Raw genomic sequence first — 21,072 nt, 5'->3', positions numbered from 1 at the left:
AAAGCTATAACCCAGTTACAACCTAAGAATAGGGGGAAGGGGGAAAGGGAGGGGAGGGAGAGGGGAGGGGGTTGAGGGAGGGAAGGGGATTGGTGGGATTACACCAGCAGTGCATCTTACAAGGGTATATGTGAAACTTGGTAAAGGGTCTGTGAAGCTAGTGAATGATGCCCCATGATTATATCAATGTACACAGCTATGATTTAATAAAAAAAGAATTTCCATGAGGTTTGCACGCATTTTCTAAGATATTGTAGATCACTGCCAAAGTCAATAACTTCATAGTGCTGTAATGATTTGGGAGTTCTGTCTCAGCTTAGACATTTGTCAATCATGAATGCCTTCAAAAATCACATACCATGCATTCCCTCCCCCCTTTCAGGTTTGAGAAAAATTTTAAGTCAAAATATGCAGCTCTAAATTACATGTCCTTCTTGGCACTCATATTCTAATAAGAAAACTCTAGATTCACAAGTCCTAAAGAGTATATACATATCTAATTATTCTTACCCCTTTTGGGGGGTAAGTAAACTAAACTATTTTGTTATTTGCAGCTGCTTTAACAGCAAACGACAATTAAATGTGTGAACAAGGTTGTCAAAGTAACACCTGTCATTCACACTGCTTAGGGAAAAATGATCCAAGACTTTCAGAAGCTCTAATTAAAATTAACGCAAGTTTCTCACCGCGACTTGTCACAGAAGTTTGTCAGAGAAAAACCAAATCGCCTCAGAGATTAAAGTCTGTTCACTCTAAGTCCTAAATCCAACCCATTTGCCACTAGGCACTAACGAACTAAGCCCAGACGCTCAGCAAGTAACTCATTAACGTACCAATTCGGAAAAGAACTTCATGGAGAAGGCGGAGTGAATTTTCTGTTACAAAGATATGAAAAAGGGCAGGGAAAAGTGTCTCCTCTCTTTACTATGCAGCAGAGACGGGTGCGAGCTCCCACTAGCAAGGGTTAAGTCCTGAGGGCTTATCGCTTCACCACCCTTATCTTTAATTCGACATACGGGAAGGCACTCAAAACAAGAAGAATGTTAAAGGGCTGTACCCACCTCCGTCCCCACAGAACCCCAGAAAACCCTCACCCAGAGCGCAGACGGCCCTTTCTCACCTGAGCCCGGCTCAAGTTGGCCGTCCTTACGTGAAGCTCACGTTTCAGCATTATGCCATGCGATTGGTTGACTCCGGAGGAAAGACGCAGTCCTATTGGTTACAGGAGCAGCGGTAGGGGTAAAGAGGCGGGAGTTTGGGGCTGGCCCTAGGCCGCCTGTTAAGAGTTCCCAGAGTGCCTATTGGGTCAACACGGGAATCTCCAAGATGGCGGCAGAAGCAACCTGCGGCGCTAGCCCTGGGAGTACCGGGACTTTGGCGGCTGCAGCCAGCAGGAGTAACGTCACCAGTTTCCAGTGGAGAGGTCCTAGAGCCGGCGGGGCCGACGGTGGCGGCCCTCGACTCGTGTCCATTGCGGGCACGCGACCGTCGGTGCGGAATGGACAGCTGCTAGTATCAACTGGGCTTCCAGCCCTGGACCAGCTCTTAGGTCGGTTCAGAACGGAAACCTGGGCTCAACCGTGGGAAAACTTAGGGATGGGACCTGCCGGGGGAGCCACTTGAACCCCACATCTCTGACCCCCTACGTCTTCGGACGTGGAGAGAATAGCCTGGTCTGATGGAGATGGAGGGGAGGAAGGGTTGTGTAGAGACTTATAAGCGCTTTTAACTAAACGTGCTTTATTGACCCCCACTTTCTATAATCGTTCCCGGTACCCGCCAGCCCCTTTCTAGCGGGGTCCCTGCATGTTCTTCACCCTAAAATACTTCCTAGTCAAGAGGAAACATTAATGAATGGAGACGGTTTGACTTCCTCTCAGGATAATCTCCTGGTCTCTGAATACACTTTTCTGCCAATCCCAAGTAGTTCACCTCAAGTACATTTGCAGTAACGTACAATGTGGAAGGGAGATAGTCTTCGTTACAAAATGCAAAAAAAAAAAAAGACGATTTCCCTTCTTTCACCTTCAGACTGCTTATCTCCTCGTTCTAAATCTGAAACCATGTTATTGGCTTCAAGAGAGGGGATGTTAAAGGTTTATGTTAAAAGTTTAGTTAGAGCCTGTGGTTGATATTGAGGTAATCATACCCGTATTTGCATTAAATCTTTGTGTATATACTGTATTTTTGTTATTTTTTTAATGTAGGCATTTTGCTTCAGAGGGTTCATTCCCGCTACATTCCTATTGATATCTTTAAATTTCAACCACACTTTAGATCTAGGCTTTCCTTTGAAATCTCTGGAACTTTTTATGAGAAGTCTGCTGAAAATATGCTTGTTTTACAACTATTAAAAGGATGGAACAGATTAAATTGGTAGGACAAACATACTGTGTTGGTAAAGTGTGGATTAATTTCTATCTGCTGCTTTATTAAAACAGTGCATATTTGCACTTTGTAAGTTTTTTCATAGGCTGTAATGTGTGTTAAGTCTTGTACACTTTCATCAAATATTACAATTGCCATTTCGTGTTCTTGTATAGGCATTTTGTCTCTTTTATTTTTCACTCGGAGTAGACATTTTAAATAGGTTTAGTGCAGAAGACACTAACAAAGCAAACCTATCAGAAAGAGTACTGCTTCTTAATTCTGTTATTTCCTAACTGGATCCTGGCTATGTCTATGTGGTTAAGTATCTTAATGGTTTCAACTCACTTGTCCTCTTGCGTTGCCTGGTAGTTTAAACAGAAATGACTCAAAATATTTAGTTGGAATCAAAGGTTTATTTCACCGTTTTTTCCCTTGTGAGGCTCACTTGGTCCCAACTACATTCGAACTTAAAACAGGGAAGCTATTCTTCATTCATTTACATCTATACTTTTAATTCAGTGGGAATATATAACTTTGTTCACTTGATATTAAAACTCTCCAAATAAAAAGGTTACATTCCTGACATTATGTCTTCAGTTCCTCAAAATTGCCTACCACAGTTCTGGCACTTAGCAGTTTCTCAATAAATACATGATTAAAAGAAAAGTAATGTGTAAAAAAAGTAGGCAAAAGATTATGAAACATGACAAAGTTACCTTTGAACTCTAAAAATATTGGGCTCAGAAATTTAAGTGACGTGAACAATATCACAAAACTAATGATCTTGAGGGTTGATCTTTACACTCCAAATTTAGTGCTCTTTGCACCAGGCTACAGCTGTCTCAAATTTTTGAGAACTCTTTCCTTGGGTCTTTGACCCTTTATTGAACCTAAGATTATTAACCTAAGATTTGACCATAGTCTATGAAAACATCTTCTACGTGTGTTTTTACAGAGATATAAACGTAAACATAATTTTTAAATTTTCCATCTATGCTTGGGGATGGGGGCTTTAGTACTATATTAGATTATAACACGTGTATGCTAAAAATTGGTGTTTATTAAGATGATTAAAATGGTATCAGTTGCTAAATAATTTGAAATATACTCTATTTGTCATTTTACTACTGCCACTGTGATATAATTGTAATTTTAAGCATAGACGCAAAGTATATTTGAAAGGCATCATACAGGCTAATTGAATGTTAATTACTGGTGATATGCTGTTATTTCCATTGCTTATTCTAAAGTATTTTATAAATTTGAAAATTCCCAATCTCTGCATATTTCAAACACGATCTAATCATATTATTTTTATTATGACAACCTAATTTTTATTGTTAGAGTTTGATACACATTTCCCAAGTTAGCTACATTTAAATGTTTCAGCATAATTTGAGGTATGGCATTAAGTAGTTAAAAGATATTGCTGTGAACCAAGGAAATGAATTTGTTTTTTATATTGCATTTTCCCCAAAATAACTTTCTATAATTTTAACTAAATTATACTTCTGTACAGAGCTCTGGAAAGAACAGTATTAAATGCTATTATCTTTCCTGACTTCTTTCTTTTCCCTTTTACTTTCTCTAACTTTGAAAAAGAAAGATGCCCTTTTTGAGAAATAAATTATCAGTTTGGGCCTTCATACTCTAGTAAATTAATTTGACCTCATTTCCTAAAATTCGTAGTTTAATTTAAAGGGTTTATAGGGGAGTATGTGAGGATTGAATTTTCACCTTTGAAAATAGTACTGATTTAACTACTACCAACATGGGATGGAAACAACATTACAGCATAAAAATCATAAGATAATGGGCAGTGCCTGTGGCTCAACGGAGTAGGGCGCCGGCCCCATATGCCAGAGGTGGTAGGTTCAAACCCAGCCCCAGCCAAAAACTGCAAAAAAATCATAAGATAATCACCGATCTTAGGCCAGACACAGTGACTGTATTCCCAGCTCTTTGAGAGGCCAACACCTGGGAGTTCAAGGTTACAGTGAGCTATGATTTTATCACTGCACTCCAGCCCAGGCAACAAAAAGGTCTTGGCATTTAATCACAAGAGCTTAAATTTTATATTTTTAGTATTAAATTTTTTTGTGGTTTTAAGACAAAATGTCTTATTTTTTAAAAGACATAAAATCTTGATGAAATTAGTATTTTAAAATAACAGACTTGCGGACGGCACCTGTGGCTCAGTCGGTAAGGCGCTGGCCCCATATACCAAGGGTGGCAGGTTCAAACCCAGCCCCGGCTGAACTGCAACCAAAAAATAGCTGAGCGTTGTGGTGGGCGCCTGTAGTCCCAGCTACTTGGGAGGCTGAGGCAAGAGAATCGCTTAAGCCCAGGAGTTAGAGGTTGTTGTGAGCTGTGTGATACCATGGCACTCTACTGAGGGCCATAAAGTGAAACTCTGTCTCTACAAAAAAAAAATAAAAATAAAAAAAAAAACAGACTTGCAAAGTATCTGTAGCCATTCAGACTCATACTCTTATGTGTATGTGAAATACTCCATTTGTATTTTTTGTAAGCTAGATATAGACATACTTTTCAGAGAAGCCTCAAGGTAACAAGGGTTTATTTGCTTAGTGACTTAGAAAATGTGTTGACTTTTCTTTTTTTTTTTTTTTGTAGAGACAGAGTCTCACTTTATGGCCCTCGGTAGAGTGCCGTGGCCTCACAGCTCACAGCAACCTCCAACTCCTGGGCTTAAGCGATTCTCTTGCCTCAGCCTCCCGAGCAGCTGGGACTACAGGCGCCCGCCACAACGCCCGGCTATTTTTTGGTTGCAGTTTGGCCGGGGCCGGGCTTGAACCCGCCACCCTCAGTATATGGGGCCGGCGCCTTACCCACTGAGCCACAGGCGCTGCCCTGTGTTGACTTTTCTAAGTTGGGATGAAAAGGGGGCAGAGGGGATAAACAGCGCTATTTTACTCCTTGTTTGTTTTTATCACAGAAGTAAGATGATTGCTTCCTTACTGGGAAAAGATATTTCTATTTTACTTGGGAAATGTTGGTTTGAAGTCTGTGTTTCTTTTGAAAACAGATAAAATTACTAACAGGTTGCTGAATTAAAAATGTATTAAAAGCTAGTTTCAAAGACTACATTAGGGCAGCATGTCCTGATTGGTTGGTTTTAGCTTTCATTTTTTGATGGGGCATGGGTATAAACATACTTGAATATAAGTTTAAAATGAAGCTAGAATATCTTACCACAACAAATGGTTATGTTAACTAGTTTGATGTAAGCCTTCTATGTTGTGTATCAAATCAGCTTTAGCAAAGTGTATCAAAATACTTTATATAAAGATATTTCACTGGGCATCATGGCTCATGTCTGTATTCCTAGTACTTTGTGAGGCCAAGGCACAAGAATTGCTTGAGGCCTGGAGTTCCAGAAGAGCCTAAGCAAGAGAGACACACATCCCTCTTAATCCCTGCCACATGCTTGGGAGGCTAAGGCAGGAGGATTGTTGGAGCCCAGGAGTTTGGGGCGGTTTTAGTAAGCTATGGGTGCCTGTGCACTCTAGCCCATGTGACGGAGTGAGACCCTGTCTCAAAAAAGGTATTTTGTAGAAATGTTGTGAAGTCTTATCTCACTAAAATCAAGTTTGGAAGAAAAAAGGAACTTCACTGCTTTTTGTTTGTTTTGAGACAGTCTCAACTCTCCTTGGGTAAAGTGCCATGGGATCATAGCTCACAATAACCTCAAATTCTTGGGCTTAAGAAATCCTCTTGCTTCAGTCTCCCAACTAGCAAGCAAGGTGCCCACCACAACATCCAGCTAGTTTTTCTGTTTTTGGTAGAGACGGGGTCTCACTCTTTTTTTTTTTTTTTTTTTTGAGACATGGTTTTACTTTGTTGCCTTCAGTAGAGTGCTGTGGTGTCATAGCTCACAGCAACCTCAAACTCTTGGCCTTAAACCATTCTCTTGCCTCAGCCTCCCAAGTAGCTGGGACTACAGGCGCTGCCACTATGCCTGGCTATTTTTAGAGACAGGGGTCTCGCTCTTACTCAGGCTGATTTCTAACCTGTGAGATCAGGCAATCCACTCACCTTGGCCTTCCAGAGGAAGGATTACAGGCGTGAGCCACCAAGCCTGGCCAGGGCCTCCCTCTTGCTCAAGCTGGTCTATAACTTCTGCATTCAAGCAGTCCACCCAGCTTGGCCTCCCAGAGTGCTAAGATGACAGGTGTGAGCCACTATGCCCAGCCAACTTTGCTGCTTTTTGTTTGTGTATATATGTGTAGGTCAAATCATTTCACTTAATATACATAGAATAAAAGCTTGACTTTAAAAGCTTTAAATTAGTTGACAAGGTTAGTCAACTAAGTAAATTAATGAGTTAGTAAGGTGGGGTTACATCTTATTCCCTAAGACCAGCCTCAAAATAACGAAACTTTTTAAATCTAATTTTGATTCTAGTGCATTTACATAATAAAGCTCATTAGGGAAAAAAGAACTTTTTGTAAGAAAAATCTTTGGCTGATAAAAGTCATTTTATACATCCCCATTTTATGTTGTCTTAAGTAATGTTCAAATATCCCAAACATTAAAATTATAATGTGCAATATTTAAAAATTCACACTTGAACTCCTGGGCTCAACTGATCCTCCTGCCTCGACCTCACTGGTAGCTGGACTACAGATACACACCACTGCCCCCACCTAGATTTTATAAATTTAAATGATGTTTTATGAATTATCAGGAGCAGAGGGTTGTTTGGATCGTTCTTACAAAAAACAACCTTCTTAGCTTAGTCTGATTTGTATAATGCTTAATTAGTTCATCAAGGTGGCGATTCCCAACCTTTTTGGCACCAGGGACTGACTTCATGAAGAACAGTTTTTCCAAGGGGGTAGGGGAGAATGAGATGAGAAGCAGAGCTCAGGTAGTGATGCTAACAGGCCTCATGCTAACACTGGTGGGCAGGGTTGGGGACTGCAGCACAAAAGGAAGTATTCTTACTAATTATTACTGTTACAGTGATCACCATTATCAAATAACAATAACCTTTTAGAAGTTTGTTGTAATCAGAAAATAATTGCTGGAATGGTAAGGGTAGCTCTTACTGAGTACCTCTCTGGGCCGGGCAGCTATGCTAGGTATCACTTTATTTAATTGGGAAACTATTTTTTGATCAGTTCTCATTGTCCCACTGTGAATGTTAAAAAATATTTATTTCATTACTTCAGTGGAAGCCTTCTATAAGTTCCTAAATTGAGGAGATGTAAACATAACCCAGGGGAAACTAGATAAAAAATCTAAATCCTTTCTACAGGAAATAGGTTATTCTAAGAAAGACAACTCACCTTTTTATGGCACATGTTCTAGCATCTGTACTGCAGTGTCTGCTATATGCTTATTATTTCATCTCATACATACACAGAATGAGTATTAGGTAATTAAATGTTTATTTTTGCATGTAAGGAAAAGTAGGGAATTGTAAAGTATGATATAAAATGTTCCAAATGGATTAAAAAGTTAGTAGTTTGTATGTGGCACAAACTATGAAATTAAACATTTAGTCTAATATTTTTCCAAAGCAAACTCTTTTGTTCTGATACTTTTTGATTGTTTTCATGACGCACATTTCAGTTTATGTTAATCTTTACATCTGAACAATAATTAAGGTTTTCTTGTTTAGTTTGGTATAGCTTTAGATGTTATAATGAAGGAACTTGTGTAAATGTGAAATTAAAATATGCATTCAGCCCTACAAACATATAAACTTACACATATTTAAATATACTGGCTTTTTATTAATTCCTTCTCTAGCAGTTCAAAATGTTCTAAATATTCATAACACTGATTGTAAGTCTTACCATAAATCTGACAGCATAAACATTTTATTCTGGGCACATGTATGTTATTAGATTTCATATTGTTTGAAACATAACATTTATGCCTATTTGAATGACAAAAAATAAACACTATCAAAGGAACTTTTCATATCAAGTTTTACTACATAACATCTGCCACTATAAAACTGGGGGAAAGTTCTTTATTGGTGTTCTAAATGTTTCTTTCACAGCTTTGTATACCAAAATAAAAGAGAAAACTATTAACATTGTCTTCAGTTAGTCAACAATTTTGAGTAGTTTCTTTTTTAATTTTCTTTTTTTTCTTTTTTTGTTCAGGCAGAGACTTGCTCTGTCACTCTGGCTAGAGTACAGTGGCATCATCATAGTTCACTGCAATCTCAAACTCTTGGGCTCAAGTTATCATTCTGCTTACCTTCCCCCATAGCTTGTACTGCATACGTTCATCACCACACCTGGCTAATTTTTTCTGTTTTTAGTAGAGTTGGGATCTTGCTCTTGCTCAGGCTGATGTAGAGCTCCTGACCTCAAGCAATCCTCTCTACTAGGCCTCCCATAATGGGAAGGTTCCTGGCCTGAGCTTACAGGCCTGAGCTACCCTGCCTGGCCTAATTATACTTTAAATACATCTATTCATTCTTTGATTTTCATATTTTAATTTTTAACTCAATTTTTTAGTGTTTGACACATTAATCACAAATAGTAGCACTTTTACAAAGCAGGTGAAGAATAAAGTATCTCTCGTCAAATGTCTTTTTAATGTAATTCTAGTTTTGTAAAACTTGATTATAAATTGATTTTTAATGGTTCACTAGTTGAGATATATATTTCATGGTCATAGTATCTTAATTCAGATTTTTAAAGGAACATATTCTAGTTATATTGGAAATATATTTTGTGGTTATACCATTCCTTATTTGAAATTGCAAAAATGTTAATTTTAAATTTGAGTATATTTACAGTATCTCCAGACTTTTTATATAATATGCGTAATAAAAGAAGAATTAGCTTTAATATCAGTTCTTTTTTTAAAGGCCTATTAAATTCAAGGAGAAATATTAAATGGAATTTCCATCATCATAACCTTTCTTTTCTATGTTGTACTTCTGTAGTAAAGTTACTGTGCACATTTAGGTATTGGCTATTGAGTTAATTTATTAACAAGTGCTAAATATAACATTGGGTTACTTAACCACTCTTATGTTGAGTGCTACATGGTTCTATCACAGAAGAAAGAAGGATAGTACAGTATATTATAAAAGTAATTGTAAGGTGTAGTATGTAATTACATATAATATGTTATTATTTCATAATAGCACCTTGAACATAGTATTGCAAAGGTAATTAAAATGTTGTATGCAACTGCAATTTTAAAGTTATTGAAGTGCCTGTCCTTGTTAAAGCCTAATTTTTATGCTAAAGATAACATGAATGGTAGATTAATTTTCTTCTTGGTTTTGTTTCATTTCCAGGTGGAGGTTTAGCTGTTGGAACAGTTCTTCTAATCGGTCAGTATGGCATTCATGCTTTGCACTTCCAGGTCACAGTTTTCTTTTGTTTGTTTTTGTTTTTGTTTTTTAATTTGGTTTGGGGTTTCTGGGGGTTTTTTGTTTTTGTTTTTGTTTTTTCAGCTTTTGGCTGGGGCGGAGTTTGAACTCACCACCTCCAGCATGTGAGGCTGGTGCCCTACTCCTTTGAGCCACAGGCTCTGCCCCAGGTCACAGTTTTCTATTGTGTATAATGATTTTATGGATTTTCCATTCTGAATTTTTACTGGCCCAGTGTTATGGGAAGTCACTAAATAGATTAATTAAATGTTTGTTGTTCAATCTCAAAATTGGTTTCACAGAATTGATAATTTTCAGCTTGATGAGCTTAGTATTTTTCCTAATCCCTAAGTAGGTGATCTTCTTCCTATTGGCTTTTTCTGCTTCATAAGACTCTTTGAGAACATAGAAATGATTAACTATTATAGAATGTGTGTGTATAAGAAGGTGTGTTTTCATCGAAACTACAGTAGGTGTGGCTGACATAAAAGACGATTATTTGTTCTTTTTCCCTAAATTATATCAATATTTAGTATGTGTATACTATATGCCAATTACTAGGGATATAGTAAGATGCCTTTTTGACCACAAGATTCTTTTAGCTTTGTGGGAAAATTTCCCACAAAGATGCTGAAATCAAATGTTTATTTAATATTTATTAAATGTTACTATGAAGGTTCTGAGGGTCCTCCAGAGCACTCTGATCATCTCACCCAACCTCGAGGAAAGCTCCTCAAAGTTGGGACTAGCTAGAAGGATTTGAGTGAATTTATCAGCCAAAGTAGTAAATGGATTAATGCAAAGGTCCTGAGGCAAGAAGCAGTGTGGCAGGTGCCAGTAGTAAATTGCTGTGCCTGGATCATATAGCATGTGGAAAGGAAGTGTCTAAAAAGAAGGCCACACAGATCTAGAGAGGCTTCTGTGCCTTACTTTCACGGTACTTTTCTTTAGAGAACGCTGTAAAGCCATTTAAAGCTTTGTTTTTTTTTTTTGCTTTTTTGTACAGAGTCTCACTTTATCACCCTTGGTAGAGTGCCGTGGCGTCACAGAGTTCACAGCAACCTCCAACCTCCTGGGCTTAGGCGATTCTCTTCCCTCAGCCTCCTAAGTAGCTCGGAGTACAGGCACCCGCCACAATGCCTGGCTATTTTTTGTTGCTGTTTGGCTGGGGCTGGGTTTGGGTTTGAATCCGCCACACTTCGTTTATGGGTCTGGCGCCCTACCCACTGAGCCACAGGTGCCGCCCAAGCCATTTGGAGTTTTAAAATGGGAGTGATAAGAATAGATTTGCTCTTTAGAAAAAAACTTGAGCACTGTGGGAAATAGACTGGAGAGGAAGAAGACTGAAAATAGAGGAAACAATTGGGAGGCTGATGGTGAGAAGTAAGGGTTAATTGAACTAAGTTATTGGCAGTAAAGAAAGAAAGAAATAGATTGATTCTGAAGATTTTAGGAAGTTGAAGCCATAGGACTTGATCTCTGTAAAAAAAAAAAAACAAAAAAAGTTAGCTGGGTGTGGTGGCATGCACCTGTAGGCCTACCTACTAGGAAGCTGAGGCAGGAGGATCACTTGAGCCCTTGAGTTTGAGGCTGCAGTGAGCTGTGATCCTACCCCTGCACTCCTGCCTGACAAGACTCTTGTCTCTTAAAATAAAAAAAAAAAAAGACAACAACAATAAACATACACCTAAAAAGGAAATAGAACAAAATTTTAGCAATGATTCTGTGAGGATGGTGGGATGGTGATTGAATATTTTAAGATTTTAATTTTCTATTTTGTTAAAATATCAACCTCAGAAATTAAAAATTTTAGGATAGGGTTTATTTCTTTCATCTTTGATTTATAATGACCTCAGTTTAAATGATTCCTTTCGTAAACTGATTTAATAATAATTATTTAAGATAAAAGCAGTTTGTTTTTAAACATGACTTTCTATTTTGTTCTAAAGTTGAATGGAAGAAAATTCTTAGTTACTAAAGTAAGCATTTTTTTTCTAGTGTGATAGCTATATTAGTCAATATAGCTGGAAAAGATAAGATTTGTTCCTAAGGGAAAATAGGAACATTAAGCAAAAAACCCCACAAATTTGAAATTCTTACATGTCATGATCACCGTCATTCCAATGCAGACTTCACTGTGATTGCTGCCTGCTTTGCATTGCTTTCCAATGCCTTCAAATAACTATTTTTTAAATGTCTTCTCCATGTTTTATAACGATAGCTGCAGGATATTTTGCACAATGATTTCCTGCTGACATTAGCACAAGTTCAAACTTCCTTAGCAATGTTTTCAATAGTGTGATTTTTACAAATATTAATGATCCCCAATATATTATAGGAATTCAGTTAATAATTTATTAAATAAATCAGTAATGGCTACTCCCTTTTTAGAGAATGCAATAAATATACCTGTGTTTCTTACTTTTGTGTTTTGTCTAGACTGTTGAAGAAAGCTGATACAAAAATGTAGGCATGTTTATCAGCAGTATTAAGAGTACAAAGATAAACTGAAGCTATTTTTATTATATAATGAAATCCCAAAAATATAACATGTATTTACCTAAGAAACCTCTTTATTCAACATTTAATCATTAAAATTCAAGAACGGGGGGTGGGGGTGGGGGTTAGAGAGTAATGAAAAGTAAAAGGACTATTTACTGAAAAAACATTTAGTACAAATTTAGAAACTCTATCACATTAAAATCTTTAATATTAAATTACTGTTGAATTTTAAAGCCAAAGCTAGATTGTGGGAATAGTACTATTTGTGCAAATTTTATAAGTATTAATTATCAGGCTACATACATTGAATGCTTAATTATTGTGACATGAAAGAAATGAGGTGTGAGCTTACAGACTACTTTGTGGATTATAATGGCAATTTTAGAGGTACTGTGAGAAAATGCGCTATATCTTAGTAAAGGAAAAAAAGGCCTCTGAATTCTTTCATATTATAATCACATGTAATCCTCTTAATTTTGTGAATATTAGAGTGGTGCCATAGTTGAAGAATGATCTTTAGAATTGGAAAGTCTTTATTAAAAGTACCTTCTTATTAACTATACAAGTCTCTTAGCCTATCTAACCGTGCTTTAGGAAGATATAATTATGGTCCCATCTCACATACTTGTTTTAAGGAAAAGAATTGTAAAAACATGCAAATGCACTTCTATATGAGAGGATTCTGACGATAATTTTTTTTTTCTTTTTCACAGAAGAGGATAAATATAATATTTATTCACCTTTGCTCTTCAAATATTTCCTGGCAGAGGGAATCATTAATGGGCATACTGTGTTGGTTGCATCTGCTAAAGAAGACCCTGCTGACATTTTACAGGTTAGAATATGCTAATCCAATATTGCATTTTGAACATCATGAAACAGTATTACTCATACATGTAAACAAGATATGTTTGTATGTATACAAACTATATTGAAATGAATTAATAGAACCATACCTTTTTTTTTTTGTAGAGACATAGTCTCACTTTATGGCCCTTGGTAGAGTGCCGTGGCATCACACAGCTCACAACAACCTCCAACTCCTGGGCTTAAGCAATTAATTCTCTTGCCTCAGCCTCCCAAGTAGCTGGGAATACAGGCGCCGGCCACAACACCCAGCTATTTTTTGGTTGCAGTTCAGCCGGGGCCGGGTTTAAACCCGCCACCCTCCGTATATGGGGCCGGCGCCTTACCCACTGAGCCACAGGCGCCTTCAGAACCATACCTTTTATCTCAAAAAAATATCAAATGTATTTGAATATAGAGTTTTGCTTTGAATTAGTATTCTTGGATAGTTTTTTTTTTTTGTTTGTTTGTTTGTTTTTGTAGAGACAGAGTTTCACTTTGTTGCCCTCGGTAGAGTGCTGTGGCATCACACAGCTCACAGCAACCTCCAACTCCTGGGCTTAGGCGATTCTCCTGCCTCAGCCTCCCGAGTAGCTGGGACTACATGCGCCCACCACAACGCCTGGCTATTTTTTTTTTGTTGCAGTTTGACCGGGGCTGGGTTTGAACCCGCCACCCTCGGTATATGGGGCCGGCGCCCTGCTCACTGAGCCACAGGTGCCGCCCTTTTTCTTTTTTTTTTGTAGAGACAGACTCTCACTTTATGGCCCTCAGTAGAGTGCCGTGGCCTCACACAGCTCACAGCAACCTCCAACTCCTGGGCTTAAGTGATTCTCTTGCCTCAGCCTCCCAAGTAGCTGGGACTACAGGCGCCCGCCACAATGCCCAGCTATTTTTTGGTTGCAGTTTGGCCGGGGCCGGGTTTGAACCCGCCACCCTCGGTATATGGGGCTGGCGCCTTACCGATTGAGCCACAGGCGCCATCCTCTTGGATAGTTTTTTAAACTTAAAATTTATGTCAAAGGTAGGGAAATAAGAAGCTCTTATACAAGGGCACTAAATAAAATTATTGGACCAGGTATTCATAAAAGTCATGTCTAATAGCAAAATATTCTAGTGTATAAGCTGGACATGATGGCTCATGCCTATAATCCTAGCCCTCTGGGAGGCTGAGGCAGGTGGATTGCTTGAGGTCAGTCCCTGTCTCTAAAAAACTAGCTGGGCATCGTGGCAGGCACCTGTAGTCCCAGCTACTTGGGAGGCTGAGGCAAGAGGATTGTAGCTTACAAGTTGAGGTTGCTATGAGCTATGATGCCACGCCACTCAACCAAGGGCAACTAACTGAGACACTGTCTTCAAAAAAAAAAAAAAAATTAAAGAACATTTCTCACCTTTCTCTGGCAAGCAGTATAAACTAGAATTTTTTTTTTTTTTTTTTTTTTTTTTTTTTGAGGCAGATCTCACTTTGTTGCCCTTGGTAGAGTGTCGCAGCGTCATAGCTCACAGCAACCTCAAACTCTTGGGCTCAAGCGATTCTCTTGCCTCAGCCTCCCAATTAGCTGGAACTACAGGTGCCCACCACAACGCCTGACTATTTTTAGAGATGAGGTCTTGATCTAGCTCAGACTGGTCTTGAACTCAATCTTGAACTCGTGGCCAATCCACCTGCCTTGGCCTCCCAAAGTGTTAAGATTACAGGTATGAGCCACTGCACCTGGCCTAGAATTTTTTTTTTTTTTTTAATGTGATAGTGAGGTCAAAACTAACATGAATCTTTCATATAAGTCAGACTTTATTAACTAATTTATTAAATAATAATGAAGGACAGACCTAGGTATAATTGCTTTTCCTCTGATTGCAGGGCCGGGTTTTTTCAATCTTTTTTCAGTTGTTTAGTTTTTTTAGTATTTTCTTGATGTTTTTATTTCTTCTTTTGCTCTTTTCCCTGGCTTTAATCATCTTGACCAATTTTAGACAATATTGTGCTTGCAGTTGTGGTAAAGCCAAAATCATTGTTATAAAGAAACTATACATATTCTTCATGGCGTATTGCACAATATTCTGATCCTAGATTTTTATATCAATTGCCTTTATAATCTGACACAGGAAAATTTTCCAGGACAGAAGTTGGAGTGCCTATATATGCTTTTCAAAGTAAAGTTGTTTTTTTGGTAGTTTTTTTCTTTCTTTTTTTTTTTTTTGAGGTAGAGCTTTACTATGTTGCCCTCTGTATAGTGCTGTAGCATCACAGCTCACAGCAACCTCCAACTCTTGGGCTTAAGCGATTATCTTGCCTCCGCCCCCAAGTAGCTGGGAATATAGGCGCCCAGCACAATACCTGGCTATTTTTTGTTGCAGTGGTCATTGTTGTTTAGCTAGGGTTCAGCCCGTCTGCCTTGGTGTACGTGGCCAGCGCCCTACCCACTGAGCTACTGGTACTGCCCCAAAGTGAAGTGTTTTATTTTTCTTTCTTTCCAATTTAGCTAGCTGATGTTAAAATCTAGTGTGTGTGTGTGTGTGTGTGTGTGTGTGTGTGTGTGTGTGTGTGTGTGTGTATATGCATGCATGATTTGCTTTAAGAGTAACATTTTTTATTTCAAAACTAATCCCTGACTTCATCTTACATGTTCCGCTTTAGACTATGTACAGGTGTTTCAAGTTGTAAATTAAATGCTACCTTTTTATCAAACTTTTATAAACTATCCAGTCAACTAAAAGAAAGATACATGAAATAACAGTTTTCAAAACATTGGGCATTAGACAATAAAGGATGGGAATTGTTGACATATGCAAAACAAAGAAGGCAGGCCCTGTAATTAATTTCCTTAGCTTACTGTGTGCAGTATTTCCAAGCTATAGTGCAAGGAAGAGGAATTCAGGATAAGACAACCTGAGGAGGTAGAGCAAGGAGATAACTAAAATTAGTATTTAAAAAATAGACTACGTGAAAGGGAAGAGCTGTACATAGAGTGAGTTTTGGAGATCAGCACAGGGTCTCTCTCTTGGTGTTCAGATGAGTATCTGAACATGCGTATAAGGAAACTACCTGAGAGAACCACCTGAAAATTTAGAAGTAACAATCCCCAGCGCCAAGAATAATTCCTGTTTTCACCTGCCAGAGCGAAAAACCTCATAATTCATGGGACATCAGATAGAGCCCAGTGGGCCTCCATGTCCTCCCATTTGGGTCCACCAGGCGCAGAGGGTTCTATTCCAAGAGGATCTGGGATCCAGTGGGAATGGCGTAGAGTGACCTCAACCAAATACTGCAATCAGGAGAGGCAGCGGTGGCAGGGCTAACAAGGTAGACCATGGCCACGTGGGGCAAAAGTCAAAGCCCAGTTGTGCACAGAGACCAGGACTCCTGCACAGGCCCCAGGGACCTGTCTAGCTGCCCATGGGCCAAGTAGCCTAAGAAGCTCCTACCCTGACAGCCACATGTATGCCCATCTCTGCCATGGCTCCCAATAGGGCAATGACAGAAGGATTCTCGGGAGAGAGGGAAGGGGCAGCCTTCACAAAACAGGTGGCTGTGGGAGAATGGTGCAATCTGCATGTTTCCAGGGTACCATTAGCCCACCCCAAATATGACTCTTAGAGCCAAGAGCCAGCCACTTTCTTGAGTGGAGTTCTCCTGAAAGTTTGGGCCCAAGTACATTACATGTGGGAGTGAATTATACATAGAAAAATACAGTAACTGAGAACAAAGCTCAAAAATACACCAATACAAAAATATCCAACACCCAACAGAATAAAATATTCAGTATCTGATACCCAATTAAAAATTTTAGTAGACATTCAAAGAGGGAAGAAAATACAATTTACCATAAGGAGAAAAGTAAAAATAAAAAAAGGAATGACACAGATGATAGGATTAATAGACAAGAACATAAGTTTTCATTAAAGATGTTTTCAGATGCTAAAATCTGAAACAATTCACCACCACCAGACTTGCACTCTACAAAATTTTAAAGTTTTTCCCATAAAAGTAAAATTATACCAAATAGATATTTGAATCTAAGCAAAGAAATAAAAACATTGGACGTGATGATGGGAAAAACATGAATAAATATAAAAGACCTTTTTTTCAACTTTGCAAATATAAAGGTGTTAAGGGGGGAAGGAGATAGGGGTGAAAAGCAAAATTTGGAGGATGATACATGTATTCATTGCCTTGATTATATTAATGATTTCAAAAGTTTATACCTATGTAAAATATTACCAAATTACATACTTTAATTATGCGAAGTTTGTTGTGTATTAATTATACCTATTTCGAAAATAATAGTATTTCAGAGTTAGTAAATGCATAGGATTCAAGTCTCAGTTCTGCTGTGTTTTAATAGTGTCAACATCTTTTAGTGTATTGCTTCCTTTTTGATTAAATAGGCATAACATTTGACCTTGTGAAAGTCTTCGAAACCACAGTGGTTCCAATTTTATAAGTAAGGGATATAAGGCTACATTGACATGCAAGTTTCTAATCTAATAAAAAAAATCACACTAAACTTTTTTTATTTTTACATATACATGTGTTTATTAGGTTTCCACTTTTTGCCTTCACAAAATTAAAAAGGCTTAAAGTTCAACAACAATAACAATGTTTAAGATAAGGACTAGAAACAAAAACCTTGCAAAGAACGAACAAAGATAAATGCATTCAGAAAAGAAATTAGACGATCGCTGCAACGAAGTATTAAGCAATAATAATAATAGTAATGCAAAGAAAGTAACATTCACATTGTCAAATAAGAGTATGTCTATTATAGAATGCTTTGACTCTGAGATTCAGTATGGAGTCATCAATTAACTTCCTCCCATCTCAGCCTCTCAAGTAGCTGAGACCACAGACATTAGCCACACCACACTTGGCTAATTTTTCTATTTTTTTTTAGAGATGGGGTTCTTGCTGTGTTGCTCAGGCTGGACTCAAAATCCTGGCCTTAAGGAATCTTCCCACCTCCACCTCCCAAAGTGCTCAGATTACAGGTGTGAGCCACAGCACCTAGCTGTTTATCATTGTGTTTCTTCCCCATGATGGCAGAGTGTTTTCTCTGTTTTATTCATTGCTATACTTCTATTGCCTATCACAGGGGATAGACAAATGAATATTTAATGATATGAATAATTTAGGGATGTAATAAAATTCTAAGATCTTTGTAATGGTTAATTTTGTGTCAACTTGATTGGGCCACATGGTGCTTAGATATTTGATCAAATATTATGCTCAGTGTTCCTGTGAAGGAGAGTTTGGATGAAATTAACGTTTAATTTGGTAGCTTGAGTAGATTGCCCTCCTTAATATAGATGAGCCTTATCCAATCAATTGAAGGCCTCAATAAAACAAAAGGCTGACCCTGCCCTGAGTAAGAGAGAATTTTTCCTGCCTAACCGCATTTGAATTTAGACATTGGCATTTTCCAACCATATTACTTTAACTGAAACATCAACTCTTCCTGGGTCTTCAGCCTGCCAGCCTTCAGACTGAAACTACACATTTTGTTTTCCTGATTCTCAGGCCTGTGGACCTGGATTGGAGCTACACTATTAGCATTCCCATGGGTATAACTTGCTGATCTTGGGATTTGTCAGCCTCCATAGTTGTGTAAGCCAGTTTCTTACAAGGAATCTCTTTATATAGTCATGTGCGCGCGCGCGCACGCACACACACAGTCAAACACTATTGGTTTTCTTTCTCTCGAGAGACTGGTACAATTTTTAATGTCTAGATTCCCTTGCTCTGTTCTAGAATTGGTGTTGTTTTGTTTTGTTTTGTTTTGTTTTAAAGTTGTTAAATTTCTTTTGGCTTTCTTCCATCCCTTTCCTTTGCGTTAGTGAAATAGAATTGTCAGAAGTTTGCATATATTTGAAAGTGTGCAATGTAATGATTTGATATATGTGTACATTGTGAAACGATTCTCACAGTCAGATTAACACACCCACAGAGTTACCATTTTTGGTGTTGTAAAAACACTTTAGAATTGCTCTTTTAACAAATTTTAAGTATGCAATACAGTATTATTAACTATAATCACCATATTGTACATTAGATCCCCACAACTTATTTTAATTAGCAAGTTTGTTATATGTGCCAATTGAATATTTATCAATAATAGTCATTGAAGTTAAATATTAAGTTAACCAAAAAGTTAAATGTGTAATCTTCAGGAAAAATTTATAGTCTATGATTTTAATGCCATTATTTGCTTTTAAGTAAAACTGGTATACAGATGAGTATTGAAAGTAGTCAAAGCTCCTATATACTAAATAATCTACACCAGTGGTTCTCAACCTTCCTAATGCCGTGGCCCATTAATACAGTTCTTCTGGGTCACAACCCACAGGTTGAGAACTGCTGATCCACGTTTAACATTTCCCTTAATTAATAAAATTATTTAGTTTCTTTTTTGCCTTTTTTTTACTTTTTTTTTTTTTTTTGCAGTTTTTGGCCAGGGCTGGGCTTGAACCCACCACCTCTGACATAGGGGGCTGGCACCCTACTACTTTGAGCCATAGGCGCTGCCCCTTTTTTGCCTTTTAATTTTGATTTTGTTCTTGTATTTTATGCTGCTCTACTCTGAAAATATATCTGGTTTTTTAATATAATATAGTCTTCAACCATTGGTAATATTTCTAAATTCCAATAATGTAATTTTATATTTGTTACATGTTTGATATGGAATAATGAAACAGTATTTTATTTAAAAGAATAATATGTATTGTCATTTTCCTATGAAGAAATATTATTTTTAACATATACATATTTAATGGTCCAGTTAGTGTTTATATATATTTAGAGTAGACTGAATTAGAAAATGATGGATAAAAATTTAAATTATTTATGTCTTCATAACACCAGTGCAAAGATATTTCTAGCCTCTAAGAAGAACAAAGTATTTTTATAATTTAAAATAAGATGTTGAATAATAATATTGATAGATAAATAGGTTTTTCTGTGTAATAGCCAGGATTTCAGTATATCCAGCTTAATTATAGTTATACTTAAAGCCTCATTTTTATCAAATAGTCCAACAATGAATGACCAAACCCAAGGTATTAACAGCGTTTAGAGATACAATGCGAGAAAAAAAAACATGCTGTAATTGCTTAATTTTAATTTTATGATATATGATTGGGGATTTCTATAAGCTATAACCAAGGCAAATATTTCTGGTATAAGAAAAGGGAAAAGACAATCTTATAGACCATAATTATCTTAAAACTGTAAGATAACTAAAAGACAAGTAAAGGATAAAAAGCCCCATCAGCTGCCTAAGATATATAACCACCTAGCAATTTATCCATCATCCTTTGAAAACATATTCATGCTTATTGTAGTCAAAGCTAATTCAGGAAGTCAGCATTAAGATGTAACGCTGAAAAATTACACCCCTTAGAAAATCGTATAGAACAATATACATGATGTTGTTAAAGCTTTTAAAACATATATGGTAAGTATTTTTCAGTTAACTTTTCTATCTAGAGAAATTTTCTTTTTCTTTTTTTTTCCTTTAATCTTTTCTTTTTTTTTTTTATTAGAGAAATTTTCTTAATCATCTCAAATACAGTGCTGAGTATTCTCCAAGAAAATTTTCTGTGGAATATTTTCTAAAAATAGTAAAAATTACATTTTTATGTAAAAAGATTTAAACATTCATCAGTAGACTGATTTTTTTCACAAAATAAAAAATTATATACACATATGCACAGACATTTCTATAGAACTTGAAGATGTTTTCATTCATATTACACTATTTTCATGATTTTTAATGATACATATTAATATTTATAGAATTAGAGAAAGTAAAATAATTTTCAAAAGTAAGTTTAAATGCTGTTTTATTATGTTCTGAAATCAGTTTAAAACTTAATGCAAATATTTGCTATTGATGACATGCAGTAAGAGGTATCTGATATCTAGAGCAAAGGATGAATTCTTGACCTATTACGTAATTTTTTAATTATTATGGGCACATAATGGTTGT

The 21,072-nt window shown here is 37.1% G+C and overlaps 2 protein-coding genes across 10 annotated transcripts in view; one reads left to right on the top strand and one right to left on the bottom strand.

Moving 5' to 3' along the window:
* Positions 1-1,151, bottom strand: part of IMMP1L (inner mitochondrial membrane peptidase subunit 1) — a 103,247-nt gene extending 102,096 nt beyond the window's left edge. The window contains exon 1 of one of the 7 annotated variants that reach the window (XM_053562872.1): positions 1,121-1,151. The gene's annotated coding sequence lies outside the window, so the exon portion shown is untranslated. Of the gene's footprint in view, positions 1-1,061 lie in introns of all 7 variants that reach the window. The other 6 variants (XM_053562873.1, XM_053562870.1, XM_053562878.1 and 3 more) reach the window with 6 other exon arrangements.
* Positions 1,152-1,297: 146 nt separating this feature from the next.
* ELP4 (elongator acetyltransferase complex subunit 4) overlaps positions 1,298-21,072 on the top strand; it is a 229,989-nt gene continuing 210,214 nt past the window's right edge. For 2 of the 3 annotated variants that reach the window (XM_053562866.1, XM_053562863.1), the window contains exons 1-3: positions 1,298-1,549; positions 9,665-9,700; positions 12,955-13,076. In XM_053562866.1, coding sequence (XP_053418841.1) covers positions 1,327-1,549; positions 9,665-9,700; positions 12,955-13,076 — 381 coding nt within the window. In that variant the 5' untranslated portion in view covers positions 1,298-1,326. The remainder of the gene's footprint in view (positions 1,550-9,664; positions 9,701-12,954; positions 13,077-21,072) is intronic. The other variant, XM_053562864.1, reaches the window with a different exon arrangement.

The sequence above is a fragment of the Nycticebus coucang genome, chromosome 14 (genome assembly GCF_027406575.1).
Source record: "Nycticebus coucang isolate mNycCou1 chromosome 14, mNycCou1.pri, whole genome shotgun sequence".
Classification (NCBI taxonomy): Eukaryota; Metazoa; Chordata; class Mammalia; order Primates; family Lorisidae; genus Nycticebus; species Nycticebus coucang.
Note: the sequence above shows the minus strand (reverse complement) of the source record. Positions and strands in the feature narration are given on the sequence as shown.